Here is a 24539-nt window from a genome sequence, read left to right as displayed (position 1 = left end):
ATATTTAGTATAATTATTATATTAATTTCAATCTTGAAACGTATAATTTTATAGTAAAAGTCGTGATTTATAATATTTTAAGTGTATTGTTTATAAATGAGCACTAATTTTATATATTTATATAATGTTACTTGTGAATTTGTTATGAAAAAGACCTAATGTATAATATATCATATATATTTGTATTATTATCACTATATGTCTTTTGTTTTTGTTTATTTAACAATTCACAATTTTAGTGTTAATTATGACAGGGGTATTCGGCATAGACTTACATATAGTCTTGTAGCATCAATACTAATCCACTACTTAACTAACTGACTCCTCAAAGATTTCAAGAAAACATTGACGATTCACATTTTTTTACTGATTTAACATATAACAGTATTTATTTATTTTTTTAAGTTTCATAGATTCAAGTGCATTATATATATAGCTAAAGATAAAACAGTCCAGTATCTTTTTCACTCTTTTAGGATTTCCTTTTTCCTTTTATTTTATTTTGTAGTTTTTTTTTCTCAAATTTTCAACAATTATATTCGAAATTCGACCACGCTCCGCACTAGCGTTAAATAAATATATAAAATCCCGTTAACCTTAAGATTAATTATTTGAAATCAAATATGTATACATAGACTATATTTTTATACCAATTCAGCTTTCAAAATGTATTAATTACGAAGAACTTAATTAATACATTAACTATCAGTCCACGTCTCTTCCAATAACCGCTAAGCAACTAATATAATAGTCATAACTACGTAATACAACATCCAATAAAGGAATATGATTCAATATACCCAGTAAAGTTTGATTCATTTCGCGTAATCCCCTCTGACTTCTTATTGTTGAATAGGGCTGCACGATATCATAATAGAATATCAAACAGCTTTAACTTTTAAAATTGTTTATATTAAATGCTGATGTCTTCTTTTTTCGAATGTCACATTAATGATGACAGCAAGAGATGAATAGGTGTTTAACTAAACAGCAGCTTAACAATGCTTATAAGTAAGGCCGTTTTTAATAAAATACTCGCAGAAGCATTATACATTGGCAAATATTTAGCAACGGTTCGTAAACAAATACCCTCTCCCTCATTATATTATTGCTAAAACCATTATTTGACATAAAATATTAATAGTAAACTAATTATATCCTCATTATTAAAATATAAAATTTATATGGTATTTAAAAACCATGGGTATTAATGCTGTTTTTAGAGAAGTTTTTATGCTACTCATTGCTGCCAGGATTTTGTAGAATAAAAACTTTTTTTTTGCTTCTAACTATTATTACATTATAATCATGAAATGTTTATTCATTCTGTGTGTGTTGTTTAAAAATCATTTGGTAATTCATTTTAACTCAACTTATCTACAGTAAAAGCTTGTTAATCTCTCCCTTTTGAGGTGAAAGTTTGGAGCTTATTCCACCAGGCTGTTCCAATGCGGGTTGGTAGAGAATACACATGTGGCGGAATTTCAATGAAATTAAACACATGCAAACTCATACGACATGTGCAATTTTTCTCACAATGTTTTCCTTCACCGTCAAGCACGAGATAAATTATAAACACAAATGTGCTTACATGAAAATTCAGTGGTGCTTGACCGGGTTTGAACCCACAATCATCGGTTAATATTCACGAGTTCTAACCCCTGGGCCATCTCGAATTTTTATTTCTCTATTTATTGAAAATAAAGAATGGCCGTAAATAAAGAAATGACTAATATATTTAAAAACGGTTGTCACAGAATATAATCTGTTTTAAAAAATATAACATTTCGTGGCAGTACACATGTAAACAACTTTGTACTTAATAAAACGTCGTGCGGCGAATGTATCTCCGGTTTTTGAGTGAACTTTTGACCACGAATTTAATATTAAAACTCGCATGCTTCAAATTCATAGCCAATGTATTGGACCAATTAAAATTGTTTGCGGTGGCGTGACCGGCGGGTATTTTTCTTATGTAACATGTAACTTAGCATGATTATATTTACTTCGTGTAAAATGCCTTTAAGTGGATAAATTGCGACGTTTTTAAATACTAATGTTTAACTATAAATTTGTACCAGTAATATTCGTTTTATTCAAATATTTTCTTTATATATGGCTATATATTAATCTTCACGTGTTTTTACTAATTACAAATGTGTAATTTTGTATTTATAATTCATATTGAGCTTGACGGTCAAGGGAAACATCGTGAGAAAAATTGCACATGTCGTATGAGTTTCTGCCATGTATAATTGTGACTCACAGAAAGTAAAAATTGTCAATTAAAACACATGAAATTTCAATGATACTTGTCTAGCAATTTTCAACTTGTTTTATCTGTTATATACAAAAGTAACACTTTCAAATTTATATATAGAATAATATATAGTATCTAAAATAAATTGATAATTAAAACATGAAATATTATTAGCGAAAAATATATTATATATATATATATATATAAATGAAATTATTAGCGAAAGTGACAACCCTAATAATGGTCTAATCCGCGGTCGAGATCTCCCAACATCCTAGCTAAGACCTTTCTTCTCTAAATCAATCTTAACCTTTCTCTTTACGAGTGGCTTTGACTTTTATTAAACCCTTTAATACTTCTTCTTTCTTAATTAATATCCATTATTAAACGACTACCCAAAAAAGAAGTGTAATGTGGACAGAGTTCAAGTGTATACATGATATGTCTGAGTGAGTTCCTTAATACCGCCATATTCGATGTACGGTATCGTTTGGAGCCTCACATTATTCCGAGTGTTACAGTTGTATCTCGGCAATCATGTTTTTTAATTTTTAATTATTATACTTGATGGTAGGACTTTGTGCAAACTCATATATTTGATGTCTGTTTGACGTACATATTGACATATTATATGTTTTACGCCGCGGGTACAGTTAGTCATATATTATTAGAATCAGTCCACCATTCATTCGATTACGACCTAATTGTGTAAAAATACACCAATCACTCTTAAATATTCAAATATTAGTTCCTAAAAAAATAATTTCCATATATTAAAATTAAATTAAAACAGAAAATAAAAAATATATATAATTTACGAAATAAAGTAATTTTCTCCATTCGCCATATTATAATTTACTGAACACGTCTTCTCTTTAAAAAATTTATATCATTCTAACATTTTCAAAATAAAAGTGACAAGCGTCGCTTTAATTAATATTTAGTCTGTGGTCGAAATATCGAAATACTTGCTACAGACAACGTGTCTGAATAGAGTACGCGTTTGACACATTTGATTTATAAACGTCTTTTAGTGAGTAGGTACACAAGGTAAACAATGCTGTGTCTTGTATGTCAAATGTCAATGTCAATAATGACAGTGAACGAAATCAGTGTTTAAAATTGTTAATAAGGCCGACATTCGCTTGACTGACTTTCTTAAGCCGTGTTGTTAAACGTCGTGATTCCATTGTAGGTTAAGAGTCGTTTGTTTAAGCTTTGTGGCGTGAGACTTAAAATGTGTAAGCTGAAATTTGCAAAGTATTACATACTTTCATGTTAAAACATAGTACACATTATAAGACATCTCCAGCACCGAGGTGCATGGTTAAAGCCCCGGATGAAGTCAAAAAAAATAAAGTGTCAGAAATTCTTAATAAGCGCCCAGAGTTTGGAAGTAAGCAATGTTTACTCTTCAGGGCATTAGAAGGGACTTAAGCCGTTCGTACTGCGTCTGAACTCTCCGGTAGCATCGTATTTGCCTGATGAATTGCCGTATGAAGTTTTGCAGACACGCTGTCGGGTACAGAAAGAGACATAAGATATCTAATAGTGACATGCAGACATAGCCGCAGGCATAAGATTTCTTAACTGAAATGGTATAACGATATAAAAACAAACAATTTAATAGAAAAGAAATTCAAAGAAATAATAAACATGCTTTCATTTTTTACGAATTGATGGAAGATTAACTTTATTAATTCACATGAAAATACAAAACTCGTACGAGATTTTATATGATATCGGTAAATATATACCGCCACTAATCTTATTTCATCAAACACGCGAATAAATTTTATTTTCTTTACCGAGAAAACCAATGTTGAAAACAAAATATGACGGGTTATGTTATAAGCGATAACGTTTGAAAAATTTAACGTTTTGAAAATGATTTTGCTACCACTACATTAAACAAAAAAGCATTAATTGATATGCTTGAAATACGTATAGATATTTTCCCCTCCAGTTAAGCATAATTTTGTCAGTGACGTAGCTATGTAAATATGCAATGCAAACAATGCGGTCGCTTGGGTCCCCTTCTCCAAGACGGCCTAAAAATTCAAATATTCTTGTTACAAGATTAAATTAAATTTAAATCTGTCACTTAAGCTATCCGGTGGCCATTTGCCTATTGACCTAAATATATATACATATTTAAAAATACATATTGAAATTAACATTCGATCATAATGTTACCAAAAATTACCGATCTATTTTTGTATATTAAACGTGAAAACCAAAAAGTTTTCAAACTAAAACAATTGTCTGTTTCTTAAAATCAAAGACGCAAGAAAGACAAATAACACAAAAACAATAAAAGTATCTACCATGTAATATAAACTCCCTTAATCTTCCATAACGCACCCTTTCTCCGTAACACCGAAGTTATTTTCATATATCTGAGAAAACATTTTCTTTATGTCTGTTATGTTAAATAGAAACACGAGGATTTAAAGATCAGCTGGCTTAACAAACGTAATTTAAATCTGACTCTTGAAAATCTTCATAACATAAGAAAATGTAACGCACATATTAAATAAGGCTAAGGACACAATAGCAACATTGTACATTTTTTTTTTATTGTATTCGGTAGGCACACTGGTAAGTGTGCCACCTGACGTTAAGTAAATAACATACTTTCGCCCCGTATGTTATTTATTTACAATTATAAAAGGTGTTCCGAGTTTGTGTCATTTGTTCTTATAAATTTACCCTTTACCTGACACCATTTTACCCTTATAAATGACGATATAAAAAAAGTATGTAAGAACCTACTTGAATAAAGTATATTTTAGTTTATTTTGCAGCCCCGGATTTATACCTAGTCCTGCAAGGCCCTGGCCTACGGTTCCCGGCCGGGGGCCCACCCAGCCAAAAATAATATAATTTTACTATAACCGTTTCGAAATGGAGGGCCTGAAATGTCATAGAACTTGGTACCTCGGATTTTTAAGTCCGGGCCTGTTCATTTAAGTAACTGCTATTTGTAGGCAGATTTTTATAGCTTTGACCACTGGAAGTTAGGGTAATGATTATAATATATAGTACACACATACATATATATTACCATGTTATATTTTATATATTTTAAAGATAAGATAGAATATATTTCATTATCAATTTGTATTGAAGATCTCATTACGCCGAGATTCAAGTAACGGCCCTTGTGAAATTGTGACTTTCAAATTTTTGGAGCATGATGATGGTATTTGACATTGAACTAAATATTATTTGTACATTTTTTTATTCTCATCTTTGATGTGTTTTTTTATATTTATACAGGTCAAAGCTTGATCTAGTTTAGACACATATTCATTATCATATAATATGTTTCCATTTAATAATATAAAAAGTAACAACGACCTTTTCTTTCTGTTAATCTTCTTCTTGAAAAGCTTTGGAGTTTATTCCACCACGCTGATCCATAACCGGATGGTGGATACATGAAGCAGATTTTCTTCACCACCGAGCACGAGACGAATCATTATAAACATAAACATAGCACGTGATTGTTTGGACAGCCTTGAACTCGCAATCTTTGGTATATAATTTTATTTTTCTGATAACTAACTACCTTCATTTTAATTTTGTAAAATGACGATCCATTACGGGTTTTTAAAGCCTAATTAAATAACATTCATTATAATTTTGCTGTAATCGGCATAGTCTTATTAACAAACATATAAAACATTAAATCACATTATACTAATATGATAAAATTAACTATAAATGTATCGAGAGCTAATCATTTTCCACACGAGTAATATCGCATTATGGCAAGGAATATTTAACCCTACATTAATTTATTTTCATTCAAGCTGTCATTTGCAGACTGAATTCAGCACCTTGCCTTAGGGCAGCCATTCAGTCGGTTAACCCGAATTTGACCTTGGAACGTTCAAAAAGGACCCTGGTCTCAGCATAACAAAGTTTTAATGGAACATTAATTACGATAATATAGTACCTGACTGCCTCATTGGTCTAGTGGCTTGATGTAAGGCCACAGACCAGGAGGTCCTGGGTTCAATTCCCAGGTCGAGCCAATAAAAAGTTATTGAGTTTTTCTGACAGAAAATACTCAGTAGCAGCTTAGAGTCTGGAAGTTGGAAGTGTATACACTCCCGTACCTCGGAAAGCACCTAAAGCCGTTGGTCCTGCGCATGAATTCTTTACGGTCGTATCGGACTGCCGTCCCATCGGGTTATGAGAGTTAGGGAATAGACAGTGCACCTGTGTTTGCGCACACACTTGTGCACTATAACATCTCCTGCGCATTTGGCTAATCTCTCTTGAGATTGGCTGCCGTGGCCGAAATCGGTCTGGAGAACATTATTATTATAGTACCATGTTGTACAAACAATACAACTATATTAAACATAAATAGATAAGGTTCTATTGAATTGTCATATAGCTCGTATTAAAAAACACATCAGTGAAAAATATTTTGTAGATAATATAATAATAAAAATAATAAAAATATTTTTTTACATCGTTGAAATTCATTATGATCAAGAGTGCTTGAGTGAGTAAGACTTTAAAGGGTATATTGTGCTAAGTATAGTTTAAATAAGTTATTATTTTTGTTAATATATTGAGACTATTAAGCGATGTAAATAGTTCCATACGGGTGAGTTCGTCTCTGAAATAGGAACTTGTTTAGCTTTCCTGTAAATAAAAAAAAAACCTTTTAAATTTTTCCAATTTAGACCAGAAATTGAGATTTGTGAAACGAAGTACGAAAAAAGATGAGAGCGTGATGAGTTGTATGAGTGCGTAGATAAAGACATAATGAGAATAAATATTCGCCTTGGCTCTATACTGATATATATTTTAATATATAAATAAAAACAGTAAAGTAACAGTAAAGTAAGTAACAGTCTCATTATTTAAAGTGCGACATGGCCAAGTGGTTAGATCGCGTGAATGTTAACCGAAAATTGCCGATACGAACACGGAAGAATAAAAGGATTTTCGGCTTAATAAGAGCTTAGAGTTAATATTGAATCTTTTCCATAGACTCTGGATCAGTGCGGCAATTGCTTTAATATCTTGAAAATTCTGTTTAAAAATGAAATTTTTTAAATGCCTTTTAAAAAAATAATAGTGATAATACGTAATTACATAAAAGGTTATGAAAATTTTGATAATCGCTATATTACTGTTTTTATTTATATAACGATAATAATATATTTATAACAACCATATGTTAACATAGAACTCATGTTTATGAATGTTGGTCTGTTTTGACAATACACTCCTGTGTGATAAATATTTGATATCTCGTTAAATCGACGATAACAATTAATTATATGTTTGGAGTATTTACTTTTTGCTCTTAATGGAGATTATAATTAATTTACTTAAATGAAAAATATATTATTATTTATAAAAATTAATAATGTACTCGTAAACAATACTTTCATTTTCGGTTGTCGGACTGGAAAATAGGCAATCTAATAATTTAGTGGTCACCATCGCTATTGGCTCTGTTAGAAATATTAACCATAAATTACATCGCCAATGCGTCACTAACCTTGGGAACTAAGACGTGCCTTGTGCCTGTAGATACACCTGTACATATGTGTATAAATATAAAAAAAGCCGAGATGGCCCAGATGTAAGAACGCGTGAATCTTAACCGATGATCGTGGGTTCAAACCCGGGCAAGCACCACTGAATTTTCATGTGCTTAATTTGTGTTTATAATTCGTCTCGTGCTTAACGGTGAAGGAAAACATCGTGAGGAAACCTGCATGTGTCTAATTTCATTGAAATTCTGCCACATGTGAATTCTACCAACCCGCATTGGAGCAGCGTGGTGGAATAAGCTCCAAACCTTCTCCTCAAAAGGGAGAGGAGGCCTTAGCCCAGCAGTGGGACATTAACAGGCTGTTACTGTACTGTTACTGTATATATGTATGGCTCATTGACCCTTCGAACTGTAACACAATACTAAGTGTTGCTGTTTGGCAGTAGAATATGTGATAAGTGGATTGTACCAAGATAGATTTACCCAATACTCCACCCAAGGAAAATTGTAAAACAATTTTACTAATTCAAACAAATTCGTTTTTAAAAAAAATTACTAATGTTATCTTATATTCACACAAAAGCCTTAATATTTATTGAGCACAACAATCTCATCATACTTGACTTGAAACCATTTAGCAATTACATGGTTTATCTGTGGATTTTAGCGTTAACAGTTGATCTGATTAGTAAAATGGTCCTATCGGGATCTGCCCATCGACAGAACTTGAACAGAATCATTTATCCTATACATGTTAATGATACAGAAACTCTTTTGTATGTTTTATTTCTATAAGCATGTTATCTCGGTGTGATTTTTATATAATCGTGTGTTCCTTGTACATATATGTACTCATATAACGTTAATCTGTCTAATCAAAAATAGTTCTGAATGTAACATATGTATACATAAACATATTTATACAATATATCAAAAATGGTCCTTATTACTGTTAACATAAGATTCTATTTTTCTTTTTTTTATATTTTACATTTTTTCGTAAGAATATTTTATTGTGGATAGGGCTGCTTGCAATAGTAATGCCTAGCTAGTGTTAAGTCTGCTTTTTATAACGTACTATTGTTTGGAGACAATAGAGATAAAGCAGTGAAAAATACCTACATATAGCTAATAAAATAGCTAAACAAAAAAAATAAATAACAATTTGTATTCCCTCACTACCAACAAAGGTCAGCATTCTTCCAGTCCACCAATAACATCAATCGAAGATTAATTTAGAAGTCAAGAGTCGATACAGTGAAGAAACAAAAGAAAGGAAATCCATTCAACGATTTTTTTTCCCTTTGTATCGAGGGTGCTTTGTGGTTTTCTATACAAGGAAATCTTTATGAAGATTTACTTTTCGCCTTTGACACAGTTCGTTCGTTTACAATTTCCACGATTACGTCAATGGTGTTTTGTAAAGCTATTTCGTTAAGTTTTACATTAACAGCAAATTATTTCTTTGATGGTTAGGATTCTTTGTTCTTAAAGATGGATAATTGTAAGGACCGTTATTTTATTATAAAGTCTTGCAGCGCATTGATGATGAAATGGTTAATGTTGCTTAAAGCGCTTATGTCTACAGGCGGCATAGAAAACTTACCATCAGGCGGCCTACTTGTAAGCCTGACTACCTATTTATTTATTTGACATACAGTACTAATTAGAAATGAATAGTATACAAATTAGGTCTTTGAGTAAGCGTTGCTATACTTAAAGTATTGCAAGAGAGACACTATATATCTTAAACAATAATAAAAAAATAAAGAATAAAAAAAACATAAACTTAAATTTATAAAAATTTGTATGATTAAAATACGGTTATTTGGCTCATAATAATAATTACGGATTTTTTAAATTATATATTTGTTCTGTTGGCAGTTGAAATGCTTCCATCTTGGAGAAATAGTTTCATTAAAAATACAACAACCCGTCTTTATTGCCTCTACTGGTGGCAGGGCTGGTTCATTTTCGCCGAAAAATCGGAATTGTAATTCAAAGAGGAAATGCTACTAGCATTCTTGCGACCATTCCACGCAATCACGATTTATACAGTAGCTATTTTTAATTTATATTCGTATATTATGTAGGTTTGATATAGATAATTCTATAATATTTAGGAAACATAATAAAAAATTAAAACAAAAACTTCAACTATAGTTTAGTAAAATACAAATGTGACTTAACTTGTCATCAAAGGAAACTACCGGAAACTTTTTTAACATATGTGAGAATGGAATCCGTTATTATTATAAAATGAGCAGCGGTAACTTTGTGTAACGATTTCAACAATAATTTTCATGATATATGTACATATGATAATGTATATATAATGTCGAAATAATTGGAACAATTACTTCACTAATAGGTATTAACAATACAAATATTCTATAGCAAATCATTGAATAATAAAATAACCAATTGTTGTTTTTTCTAATAATACCGAACAATAATATAAAAGATAGATTTGAATTTTGTGAATACAAACGTCTATTCGACTAGTTGAAACACACAAGCACACAAAGATACATATTACATGTTCACACATATACATATACACTCGAAATCGACTTAAAATAGATATGTAATTTTCTAACGTACTGGGTTTATACAACATATTATCAATACTAATATTGTTACCTAACACTTGACACACGCAGGCAATACCAGTTCATACCAGTTAGTTAACTGGTGGTAGGACTTTGTTCAAGTTCATCTGCGTAGGTACCACCCACTCATTAGGTTCTATCGCTAAACAGCAGTATTTGATATTGTTGTGTTCCAATTTGAATTGAGCCAGTGTAATTACATACACATGACAAAACATCTTAGTTCCTAAGGTTTGTGGCGCATTGGTGATATAAGCGATGGTTAACACTTACAATGCCAATGTCTATGGGCGTTGCTGACCACTTACCATCAGGTGGCTCAAATGCCCGTCCACCTACCTATTCTATAAAATAAAAAACAGTTTTTTTTTTTATTACAAATATATACCGTATTCTGTTAAAAAGAATTCTTGAAGAATGAAAATCTTGACTTAATTAGATATATATGTATCCCTGAATTCTTGAAAAATAATTACAATATTAGGCTGTAATAAGTATGTATAGGAATACCACTGACCTTACCTTACTGACTGATTTAGTAAAAAATGATTGAAAAAATACTGATTTTAAAATATGGATATTTTTAATCAAAATCATATGTGACGTTCTCATTCATTGATCACTAAACAAGAAGTTATTTAATTTCCACACCCGAAACATTAACGAAATAAATTATGTTGAAACTACAATAAACCTAGCGGTAGTAAACAGACCCGAGCGAGTCTACATTAGTTTTAACAAAGCTATAGAGAACATTGGGCACACAATGAATTTCGTTCAGGGTCGCTTTCAGTCGTGGGAAAATATACAACTGTTCAAACTTTCCTAACTTACAAGCGAAAAATATCGCATCCAGTGAAAAATACAATTTTAAACGCTGCCTTTGGCTGAAAAATGTCGGTTCCTCTGATGAATCGTCAATTAAAATGGTAATGGGTAGCGTCGCCTTTTGAAAATGGAAGTAATTAATGCGAATAAATATCAATATTTTCACACATGTGTGAGTATCATAGGTATTGAGTACGATTTTATTTCAAAGAATGTTTCTCACTCAAAATCATATGAAGAAATGTGTCGATATTAGCTTTAAGTGTTAACACTTAGGTACAAACGTAACATAATGTACACAAAAAATAAATAAACCAACAATGTGTATAATGAATCGTGCCTTGCGGGACACCATGTATACAAACACTTAATCAATTAGAACTTTATTTTTTTTAACGTATATTTAAATCAAACACTTTATTTAAAATGAGATAAGGTCAAGCTAAAAAGTTAAAAAAAAAAAACAAAATAACACTTCACCATAAAACGCTTTTAAAGAGTACTAGACTCAACCAATAGAAGTCAACGTGTTCAGTTAGTTCTGTTTCGTAACCTTTTATTTTTCATGTTCCTTTCTTATACGTGCCGTGCCTATTTTATTTATACACCGATTAGATGCTAGGCCTTAGGATAAATTAGATCACTACTTAACCACACAAGGCTGTATACCTTTATGTTTCACGGACACAAAGCTTCTTTTTAGTGTACTCCTGACCTCACACACCGTACAAATGCCCGCAGTTACCTCAACTCTTGGCTTCACACCTTCGGCCTTCGGTGAATGGTCTGCGACTGCTAATGATAGAGCATAGTCGGCGGCGAACAATACCCTAATTCTCACGTCTGTTTCGTCTTCGAGGGAATACTCTTAAGGGACTATTGTCTTTAACACTTAATGACACCCAATGTACTTACATTATATCATTGTTTCACGAATATCAATGGTGACTTTTAAGGTCATTATGTTCTTATTCCAATGTTATAAGTCCGTTAAGTGTGTTCCGCATTTGCGGCTCGGCAAGGGGGCGGTTAGTGGTTTTTGGTAACGTGGTTATGGGGCAGCGGCGGCGTGGGGCGAATGTCCACCGGCGGTCCGAGCGCTGTTCGAGCCACAACAGCCTGCTGCCCGGGCTCCCCCGCTCACGCGGTACGCGGCGCCCGATGGTACAATCCTGCTGCTCACCGAGAACGGAACAAGGCTGATGACACGCGCTGCTGCCGCCAGTCTTCTCCGCGCCGCCCTCCTCTCCCCGCGTCCCCCTCGGCCCCGCCATGGTGAGCCGCCGCCGCACCTCTCTCTCTCTATGTGTCTATCGGATTCCGTCGCCTTTCGCACTGCACGCTTCGCTATGCTTCGTAAGGTAGGAGCGTTCTCTAGACGAAAACAAACAATCTTTAGGTTTTTATGCTAAGTACAACTTCGTTATTAGTTAAAGAAACAAACATCAAGTTTAAATAAGCGTTAGTGAATTAAAATAAACATTAGGTAAACCTTAGTACCCATAAATACCTTTGTTAATAATAGTCTCATGTATCGAAAAGAGCACTGAAGATAATTTTACGTATGAATATTTATATATTTCATTAAACCCATTTGTTATGTAACATAAATAAATCAAACCATCTTTCGTTTATTATTTTCATCAAACCAAGTAATAATTCGCTCCTACTTTATGCCCGCATGCTTCAATATCTGCTATTATCCTTTTTTCCTTAATTTTAAACCAGTCTAGACTTTCAATATAGGACATTCAGCCAATTAGTTTGCCTAACGCGTCCGCTTTGAAAATCTAAAATGGATTTCCACTTTTAATTCGAGCATGACTGCATGTTTACTCTCTCTGCATCTACTATTTCTACGATCTCTATGGTTACTGCGCGGCATAGACTTGGCTTTGATGATAGTTCGACGAAACTGCCATTCAGGAAGGCTTGCTAATATTATCAGAGACCAAAGTTGAAATTTTAATAAGCAATTTTACTTTTTGCCCGTTGTTTGTCGTAATTTTGTCGATATCGTTATTTTTTTTGTCGTTTTTTAATTTATTAGGGTTTTTATTATTATGCCCAACCGGCCCTGTGCGATCGCTCTTAAGTGAGTATTTTCGCGCTTTGGACCGGTAGTCGCTTTCCACAGCTAAGCGATACGGATGCAATTCCAGTAAAACTGATGTCCGACGGACGCATCGCGAATCGGAATGCAACGGGTGTGACGTCATGGATTGGCGGTATGTCGATAACGCAGGATGGCAACCTAATAGCGCCGGATAAAATAATGACCCACGTTCACCGTTACTCGAGCCCCCACTACAAGCCCCACGGGCACCATTACCACCGCTGGAATCACGAACCGGGGGGAAGTGAAGACCCTCTGTACGCGACCAAGACCGTCTACGGACAGGGCTACATTGATGAAAACCGTACGTATACGTTCCCTAATCTCTAGACAAACATTAGCAGAAGGTAATTGTTACAGCAATTGAGAGATTAGTTGAGAAAATGAAAGCAATACGTTTAAAGATACGAATAGGTACACAATCAACAGATAACCTAACCATAGATATCGTATTTGACACTCCAGCTTCGAAATTGTACATTCCTAGAGGTTCCCGTAAAACATCATCGAATACATCGATGGTACCCTTTTCATAGCACTTTTCCGTGAGTCCACTTTTCATTCATCCCCTTCGTTTCTATCATTAAAACCCCGTTAAACCACTAGTAGATCTTTCACGATCGGATTTAGAGGAGTAGATAATAAAATGCAGATGGAAGATATATTAAAACGAGAAATAACTTGATAAAAGCTTTGCGTAGTGAAAACACTTAGAGAGGTTTAATTTAGAGCTTTAGAAATCTTAAAATCTGCTTTCATCTTCCTGGTCCGAGATAAGATAGAAGAATTAGTTGAAAAGGAACGATTTGTTAAAGCGCTTAAACGCGTAAATCTCGGGGAAGCTTCGCAATTTAAGCTAAAAATTTAAAGATTTATCAGCCATGATTTATTGGATACCACTGTCGGATAACACGAGATCTTTATTGAAATCTTGCTCCACGGTAAGTCAATACAATATCCTAAACTCGATAATTTATATACGTAAGTGAAAATATTTAAAACGATTAATATATTTAGCATGAAAACAAATATCGCTTGATACTTGAAAATTGTTATCATGAAACCCAATCACTCATCGGTTATCCTTCGAAGTTAATAAGAACATTTTCGAATTTTAAATCACGTAATATTTCCACATTATATACATATATCGTTTTATATAACACAGTAATTTATATTTTTCTTCTTAAGCATGAGTATATAAAAGTATTTATCCAACACTTGTCTTGTATTTTATTTCCATTAACCAGTATTTTAGTTATACTATTTTTTTTCCGTTCATTTTATTTTATTACATAACATTCTTATTATGATTTGAATTATTATTATAAAATATATTTAATTATTAAACATATTTTAAAAAACTATATATAAACACTAAACAATATTCTATATAATTAACAATTATATTCAAATTATTTCAAATATCGACGAACTATAAAATCGAGTGTATATATGTCATAAAATAAAACATGAAATTTATAATATATTAAAATATCTTCTAATAATTACTTTTAAATGATATTTTAATCTAACAATAAGTCACGTAACAGTAAAATAAACGTGAAAACAAAAAATATAACCTGTGTACATGTGTTATTGTCTCAGACAGACATACCAACGATCAATGAAAAAACAGACAACAATTTTAAGCTAATCAAATCACATTATCCCATCATAAACACACACGTACTAACACAAACCACCAACCAACAGAGAGGATTGCCAAAGAGAACGGTAAAGCAGGTGACGATAAGGTGGCGTTACAATCAACATGCCACGTGGCGCTGGATACGTGCATCAAAGACAGCGAGTGTGTGGCGTCCCTTACGCCGGTACTACAGAAATGCCACGCCACCGATTGCGACCGCGAAGGATGTATGGCTGCGTTGCGTGGATTTTATAGGAAACCAGGAGTGCAGTGGAATACTGAAATCGCCTTTTGTCTTTGCAAGTTAGTATTTTATTCAATAAAATCGCTTATATTTTTGGGTCTTAATTGACAAATTTACTTGTAAATAAAATAATGAATATTGTTAAGAAAAAAAATAATAAAATAATAGCTTAATAAGCAATTCCTAGAAAAATAATTAACAGAAAAATAAATGAAATACATAATATTCACAAAATTTAAGCAGATAAGTAAACACGGCACTCGCCGAGCCAGTTTTCTTATTTTCCGCAAAGTTAGGACAAATTATGGCCATATAACAATAAACTTTGAGAACACAGTTTTTTAATAACATACAATTTAAAAATAATAACGCTTGCTCTTTTAATACATTTTAAATTGAATTCGCTCACTATATTATAACAAACCAAAAAAATATTCTTAAGTAAATTAATGGTTTATAAGGACAATCAATTTCATTTACATTTTGTATTGGGACATATGTATATAAATATATATTGAACCTTAATATCTTAGAAAGACTAATAAATATTAATTACTAATATGGGCGTGCTTTGTGCAGGTCCGTCTAGATAATAATTATTTTTATTTATTTGATGTAGGAAGGTAGATGAGATCAAGAACCACTGGAGTGGTCACCACTTTGCATGAATATGTGCATTTCATCCAATAATGTAACCTAGGACTTCTAGATACCTAGCATTTTTAATTATTTGTATTGCAGTGTTTGCAAATAAAGAGTAAGTGACCCATTCGCTTCTTTCGTAAGATAAAATAGTAATCCAGTCAAATATTTATTGAGCCTTGTGGTTTTCGATGTAATCTAAAAACAGCCAAAGAGAGGCATTTCCAAATTTTTCCCAAAAAAACACGAATAGTCGTGATAACGTAAACAGATAATAATTCAACATCGAAAGCATTCAAAGCCTTTCCAACATTACCAACATTTTAAATACCTTAACTGTCAAAGGTTTGTGCTCTCAATATAATAATGCTTACAGGAAAACCGACAATAAAGAGGATTCATGCATGAATGCTCAAGAGAGGCTGCACCCATCCTGCGCCCAGCGACCGCCGGTCGGCTCACCCCTCCCCGCCTGCCATACCCTGGCGCATGCTTGCCGAGAAGATCCGGAGTGCAGGTAATTTATTTAAACCAAAATGCTCCTTAAAGTATAACTCGATTCTTTGTTCCAAGACTGAGAATTTTTTTACTATGAGCATATCATATATGCGGATTATATATAAATTTTGTTGTTTTGTTTTTCCGGATTGACGTATCCAATATCTGATTAATGTGAAATTTTGACATTTAATTATTTAACATTTTGGTAAAAAAAAACAGTTCTAGAAATATAAGTAACATAAATGACAAATTCTTAAAACAAAATTAATGTCCTACTGTTTTTTAATTGTGATTAATCTTTAATGTTACCATAATAATATTATAATTATAAAAGATTTTTAATGTAAAAATAATATGCTAATCCAAAACATTTTAATGTCAGATTTGTTTTTTTTGCGATTAAAATATAATTTATTCTACTAAAACTGTTCCTAATTAACAGATATTTACATCTAAAATAGCGCTATTCTTTTTAGCAAATTTTGTTCATAAAATGTAAAAAGACATCATGTATGTCTAGATTTTCTAGTAACCAGAGCCAATTTCATTTTATATTTATACATTATATATATTACAGTATTTTATATACTGTAATATATATAATGTATAAATATACTTCTTCTATTACAAGGCTAAGCTGTTTCAAGCTACTCAGGTCAGGTTTTGTAAATTAAATCTTCACTAATATTACAAATCTTAAGATTTTGTTTTTTTGAACGCGCTAATCCCAGCATCTATCAATCCGATTTGTATTAACGAATATCTTTAACTAATTCATACTGAGAATTTTAATCATTTGAAGCATATTACAAATATGTTCTTGTAATTGATTTGATGGTTGAATAAATGTGTTAATATACAACACATGACATATACTTCAAGTCTCAGGATAAACTCAAAGCGAAACCTAGTATTGGTCATGTATTGGTCAGGCTTTATATGTAACATTGCACTTCAAACGAATGTTGAAAGTATTTATTCTTGTGTACAGATAACCTAAGTATCAAATTGATAGAGGATCGCAGTACCTTGCTGTGCTATTCAGCAAATAAAAGTCTAGTTGGATTGTGTAGTACATAGTATAAAAGAAAAAGGACATTTATTCCGGCGAAGGCGAATGGTCGAAAAACAGAAATTGGTCATGGTTTGTGATGGGTTGTAAAGATGTATTAGGTATTACAATTTGAAATATTCAGTCTAAATCCAATCAATTCTTATCTTCATTCAATGATAATCCAAATTAAGTATTTAATTTGGATTTCCAATTACAATGACTTATGACTTACCAGGATTAACTTTGCGATCAAAAGATCTACTCCATTGGTGGATTGCTGCTGTCATTAGAAGTGGATTAGGATCCAATATGACGTAGTGGTTCAAAAACCTGGATTATACCGAAAATTGTGAGGTCAAACTCGTACAACAATAACTGAATTTTGATGTGCTTACAGTACAGTACAGTAACAGCTTTTTAATATCCCACTGCTGGGCTAAGGCCTCCTCTCCCTTTTGAGGAGAATTTCTCCCTAATGCGGTTTAGTAGAATGCGTGTAGCAGAATTTCAATGAAATTAGACACATGCAGGTTTCCTCACGATGTTTTCCTTCACCGTCAAGCACGAGATGATTTATAGCCACAAATTAAGCACATGAAAATTCAGTGGTGCTTGCCCGGATTTTAACCCAAGATCATCGATTAAGATTCACGTGTTCTAACCACTAGGCCATCTCGGCTTAGTTTGTGATAATAATATCGTGATCCGTGCTAAAATAGTAAGTAGACTCAGTTTCTTGTCAGTTCTTCTCGGTAGAATCTACATTCCAAATCGAGTTTAACTTTAAACTTAATTAATTACCGTAACATGACTATTCAAATGTGCTTTCATGAACTTCTTAAATGAAGAATATTTTAATTTATATTTGAATAATTCGTTTTTAAGGTATCGAAAATCAAAGCATATCAAGTTCTGCAAACATTGATCAACGTTCAACATTCATTAGAGCTAAGTAAAGCAAAAATTATACAAAGAAACAAAAAAATGCAATCACATTTACACTCTCAGAGTATTATCAGAATGGAGCATTCCATGTAACTATGTTAGGCCTCACTCACACAAGACCTAGATACAGGTATTGAAAAGATTTTCTAGATAAATCCAGTTTAAATGTAAGCTAGATGAAATTTAAGTAGAATTTTTTAACCAGTTATATCGTTTTATGCTTAGTAAATGAAATATAGATTAAAGCACATACGAATAACCTTAAAAAATTACGATATTTAATATCAAACTTATTTATGAAATGTACATGTTTACTATTATTAATAGTCGTACACAGTTTCGGAAAAGAAAATTCGAAGAAGAAAATACCTGATAAGAGCCGGCGACAGAAACAGAACGTGTTCCTTTTTTTAATATTTAAATCTACAGCAATTAAACGGTGATTTCGTTCTGCCTTCCTTTGTATATATAAAACTATAATAAAATCATTTTACTAATCAATACTGTGCTATTTTTTTTATTTGATTATTATTCTTACTTTGTCGTGTCTATGCTGCCGCAGACTTTTCTGTAGACATCTCGCGGGCACAATAAGATTTATATCTTATATGCAACATATATGAGTTAAGTATGTCTAACTAACCTATTATGTCCATAAACTATTACTTACTCATGTTGTTTACTGTATCATGAAAACTCTTATGTTTTTTTATATAGATTAGGGACTAACGGACAAAGGAAAACTTTATTTAAATATAGTTTTTTTTTTCAAGAATACAAAAATAATATATAATACTTCTTCAAAATAAAAAGTGATACATTATATAAATTGCAATATCCACATTTTTTAATATATTATCAAAATTATTTCTTGTAAAACCAACCGAAAAATTAGAGTTTAAAAAAAAAGAACGTTAAAAACAGATTCACAAAAAGCATACCCACAAACCTATGTGCAGCAACCCTTACTTACTCTTAGGTTATCGAATAAATTTCGCCAGCAGCAAAATCGAGCAAGCCTAAATTGAATGGAGTCGATTGAAACGAATGACCGAATGCAGTGAGATTGTAAATATAGTTCACGAGAGTTGAAATAATAAGCTATAGGCAATTACTCTGTCTGGACCGTTTGTGTCATTGAAACTTTTATTTCTCGTTTCGAATGTAATCAAATAATTCTCCTTTTATATATAAAACCGATAAAATGGATAAAACAAGATTAAGTCGTATTACTATGTATGTTTTAGCTTTTATTGTTTCGTTGTAATAATGTTTTCAATGATACTTCAAGTATTGTTTACAATTATTTTTTAATCGTTGCATTTGTAATATCGCGATGAATTATACGATTACTAATAAAAAAGCAAGTTTGTTTCGCCGGTTATTCATTTTAGGTTTAGCGTAGATTTATATTCTTTTTCGAATCTATAGCAGTTCTTTTTTTTTAAATAAGTCTTGTTTACCTGAGTGTAATGCTTTCTATTTTGAATATTGAAATTGAACTATCAATATGATTTTTCAACTATTTTCATTTTCAATTTTTTATTAATTTATTTATACCTTATGATGAGTGGTCACCACCGCTAAAAGACATTGGCGCTGAGAAAAACTAATCATACCCTACATTGCCAATACGTCAACAACCTTCGGAACTAAGATGTTATGTACCTAGTAGCTGTATTTACTCTGGTAGTACTGATATATATTATGGAAGTATTATAAAAAGCAAACCAATTAAACATTCGAATTTCAAAATTCACGGCTCGAGATCAGATAATACGTTAAATGGTAAAGCGTAGGTAGAAGCAAATATGAAACAGCCTTGTTTTTCCTCGTCGCTACGAGACCTGTTTCCGAAAGTTCAATTAGGCAATGGGAATATTTATTTGTACTCAATAATGAACCTTGTTCGTTTATGACAAGGCTCCAATTCGAATAAAGGCCGCACACCATCATATACATACCTATGCAAAACAAATAATTAACGTAAGACCGAGTAATTTGAAATTTACAAAGCTTGCTTTAGGAGAAGGATTTTAAAATGACTTCCCATAGAAAATTCCATTTGTACACATTTATATTTGTCAATGTGTGTAGGGACTTTAGTCGCTTTGGGTTTCCAGTATTATTATTTCTGTTAGATTAAAAATATCATGAATTTAAATTGAGAAAAATATCACAAAGTTATGAGATACAATTATTATTATTTTAGTCATATTATTTTACCAGAGTAACTAACTAGCTTTTATATTTATCTAAATCTAATATTTATTTATATCGTCATATAATTTCAGTGAAATTAGGCACAAGCCGGTTTCCTTACGATGTTTGCCTTTATCGCCGAGCATATGAACATGACTGGTTCGGTTGAAATTGACGCGTTTCAACCGCTTGACCATCTCGGCTCTTATAAACTATACCGAGCGCTTTACTTTACAGAGTCAACTACAATAGGAAAAACTAAGTTAGCATTGTAATAAATGAACTAGACGCATCATTATACGCTGTCAATTTTAAGTATTTAGAGATATTTTTATTACTACTATATCTTACTAAAATTGTAATTGCGAAAGTATGTGAGGATGAATAGATGGCTTTTCGTTACTCTTTCACGCTCGAAAACTACTGAATGGATTTAGATGAAATTTGGAACACCTGCCCCCCTCCACTCACCTCGTGTGAGTGTGAGGACTCGGGCAGAAACTAGTATTATTTACATGTATAATAAATAGACTTTATTATCTATTAAATAATATGTAATAGATTACATGATTCATAAAAGTATTAATTCTTTAATTATTATAGACAAAAAACAAGCTTTTTCTCAACATTAATCAACAATGTTATCATTTATTTCGTTAAATTGATTGTCGAAATTCATATTGAATATAATTGTTGTGAAGCGTGTTGTCGTCTCCCGAACAGTTGCAATCAACCACACTTGCATAATTGAGAGCAAATTGAGGTTGTTCAGCCCTCAGCTCGTTATCATAACTACGAGAAGCTAAACCAAGGATTAGACTATCTCAGAAATAAACGCCAATGATAATTCATGTCTAAAACAAATTAATTCAAATAAATAACTATTATTAGAACAGAATAACTCTTATAAGTTTATTATAAATGTAAGCTTGTAACATAATAGGATATTATAATAGTGCTTAGCTTAAATGGCTCACACTGAACACAGAGATATACAACAACAATGCAAGTTATATAAAAAAGCTCTAAAAAACGGTAGAGTATTTTAATTTAAATAGTTAAAGCCTCTATACTCCTTACATTCGTATGTACTATCAGCAAACTACAGAACCGAGGGAATTTCCACTGTTAAAGCGGATTGACAGGCCGACCAATCAATTTACAGTCGACCGTAATGAGACTTGCCAGTAGTCCCTTGTTTCTAGTTTTCAATTTTGCAGTTTAATTTTTTCCTATTGTATTACGTATGTCATTAAAATAAAGTATTTATCGTTGAAGTTATGATATTAAGTAATTTAAATAAATAAATCTTGCAAATTATTTTAGCATTAAAAACTAATGAATATGATAACTTATATTAATTTGTTTTTATTATGAGTTATTTTTATAATTATTTCCTAAATCATGTACCAAATCTTCAGACACTTACAGGTTTTTTCACGTTGTTTTCTTTTACCGTTTAGCATGAGATGAATTATAAACACAAATGAAGCGCATGAAAATTCAATGCTGGTGGGCCGGGGTTAAGTCTGCAAACTTTAGCAATAATATAAAGAACTCAACCTAAACATTTCAATTTCAAGGATCCGTTTGGAGAACTACGAGCAATGGTGCGCAGTGGACGCCGTGACTCAAGGTTGTGCTGGATCCCCAGCTGCGTGTCGAGCTGCGGTGGTGGCTGTGCTTGGAACCCAGCTGAGAGCCGCTTGTGCTTGTAGAGGAACCGACTTCGCGCAACTTTACGATTGTCTCGGCTGGCAGAGGCTATTATGGCTGAATCCTTGTGTCGGTGAGAAATATTACTTTTTTATGACAAAATATCAAATTGCAGTCAACTTTTAATAAAATTGCACATTTGCATTTTTTATTTTCTTATTAATTAGGGATTATTTTTTTAAAGTGTAAAGGTATTTGTGCAATTTAAAATACACGGTAAAATTTTATTCGGACATGCGGCTTACATGGATAAATTCACAAATTGCATATTATTAGTTATTATTGTTTTAAGGGCGTCCAATGATAAGTAGAAATTAAAAAAAATCGAGCTTGATGATAAGCCCAATTTATTACAAATTCATCATTAATTAAATAATTACGTGAAAATCTCAATTTTCCAGTTGAATCTCAAAGCGACTACCATGTTAAGACCTACGGATCGCTGCATACTACTACCCATTTCGACAATGGTATCAGATACATCACTTTGCCCCCCGAGCCACCGATCCACCATCGTACGACCACTCACCACCATCGCCATACAACCCAACATGGAACTTCCCAAGTGAATATGATGCAGGTATATTCTTTAAATTTTTGAAGTAAAAAACTTCTTTGGACGCGTTGCGCTGATTTATCGTAAGGGGTTAGACTCGTGGCTTCGCGTCACCGACATGCTAATATTAATATAATGAAATCGTTGAAGGAATAAATTATTTAAGTATTTTGAAAATTAATGAGGATAATAATGATTGCAATTCATGTAAATACTAACAGTGTATACAAATATCTGTGTACTTTAACTATTATTTATTTAAATTAAGCTGTATTAATATTTTGTACCGTGCTTGCGACATATTGTGTATTCTGATTAATAAAAAGCTATATAATAAAAAGGGATAGAATTATTACTTGGAGTGCCAATCTGATGAGATGAAAATATTAAATATTGTTTTTAGGTACCGCGAAAATATTTTTATTACAGTGTATATTTTCATACTACTAGACCTCTATTCTTATTTTAAATTCCAACATATAATAAATAGTCGAGTTCTGCATTCTTTTGTCTATTAGGATTATAAAAGTTTGTGTTACATTGTAAATATTTATAATTTAAAGGAAAACCGAGAGGAACTCAGCCCTATTACAACAATGTCGGAGCAAACGGTGGGACCGAATGAGGTTGCCCAAATATCAGAACCAGTGATCGAAACAACAACGGCTACGACGACAATCGCCACAACAACCACTACCCAAACATCCACTCCTACTACTTCAAGTACAACAACAACAACGACAACGACAACACCACGTCCGACGACAACCTTAGAACCGGCGAAGTATTGTATTGTTCAGAAACCGGAGAGTGATGATCAAGCGCAATATATTAAAATGGGAGAGACGAGACGAGTGAGTTTGTATCACTAGAAGACAAATATTATACTATCGGTAGCATATTCAAAGAAATTTAATATATATATATATAAAATAATACAGTAACAGTAACAGCCTGTTAATGTCCCACTGCTGGGCTAAGGCCTCCTCTCCCTTTTGAGGAGAAGGTTTGGAGCTTATTCCACCACGCTGCTCCAATGCGAGTTGGTAGAATACACATGTGGCAGAATTTCAATGAAATTAGACACATGCAGGTTTCCTCACGATGTTTTCTTTCACCGTTAAGCACGAGATGAATTATAAACACAAATTAAGCACATGAAAATTCAGTGGTGCTTGCCCGGGTTTGAACCCACGATCATCGGTTAAGATTCACGCGTTCTTACCACTAGGCCATCTCGGCCATATCGGCATAAAATAATAATTAAATAATTTTTATCACTGTAAGTGATAAGGCCGCCTTTGCATACTTTATTCATTTATATATGGATTGTAAATTGTGTGCATTAAGGACTTAATAAATAAATAAAAAATAATTTATGTATTTGCTCATGAGCTCCATTAATCTTCATTTGAAGATTAATTGAGGTTTATTAAAAGCCGAGATGGCCTAGTGGTTAGAACGCGTGAATCTTAACCGATGATCGTGGGTTCAAACCCGGGCAAGCATCACTGAATTTTCATGTGCTTAATTTGTGTTTATAATTCATCTCGTGCTTGACGGTGAAGGAAAACATCGTGAGGAAACCTGCATGTGTCTAATTTCATTGAAATAATGCCACATGTGTATTCTACCAACCCGCATTGGAGCAGCGTGGTGGAATAAGCTCCAAACCTTCTCCT

At 32.4% G+C, this 24539-nt stretch overlaps 1 protein-coding gene across 2 annotated transcripts in view; it reads left to right on the top strand.

Moving 5' to 3' along the window:
* LOC126777842 (uncharacterized) overlaps positions 1–24539 on the top strand; it is a 119532-nt gene that overhangs the window by 91913 nt on the left and 3080 nt on the right. The window contains exons 6-11 of one of the 2 annotated variants that reach the window (XM_050501068.1): positions 13393–13650; positions 15063–15300; positions 16260–16400; positions 22169–22374; positions 22703–22881; positions 23421–23711. In XM_050501068.1, coding sequence (XP_050357025.1) covers positions 13393–13650; positions 15063–15300; positions 16260–16400; positions 22169–22374; positions 22703–22881; positions 23421–23711 — 1313 coding nt within the window. The remainder of the gene's footprint in view (positions 1–13392; positions 13651–15062; positions 15301–16259; positions 16401–22168; positions 22375–22702; positions 22882–23420; positions 23712–24539) is intronic. The other variant, XM_050501069.1, reaches the window with a different exon arrangement.

Source organism: Nymphalis io, chromosome 24 (genome assembly GCF_905147045.1).
Source record: "Nymphalis io chromosome 24, ilAglIoxx1.1, whole genome shotgun sequence".
NCBI classification, from domain to species: Eukaryota; Metazoa; Arthropoda; class Insecta; order Lepidoptera; family Nymphalidae; genus Nymphalis; species Nymphalis io.
Note: the sequence above shows the minus strand (reverse complement) of the source record. Positions and strands in the feature narration are given on the sequence as shown.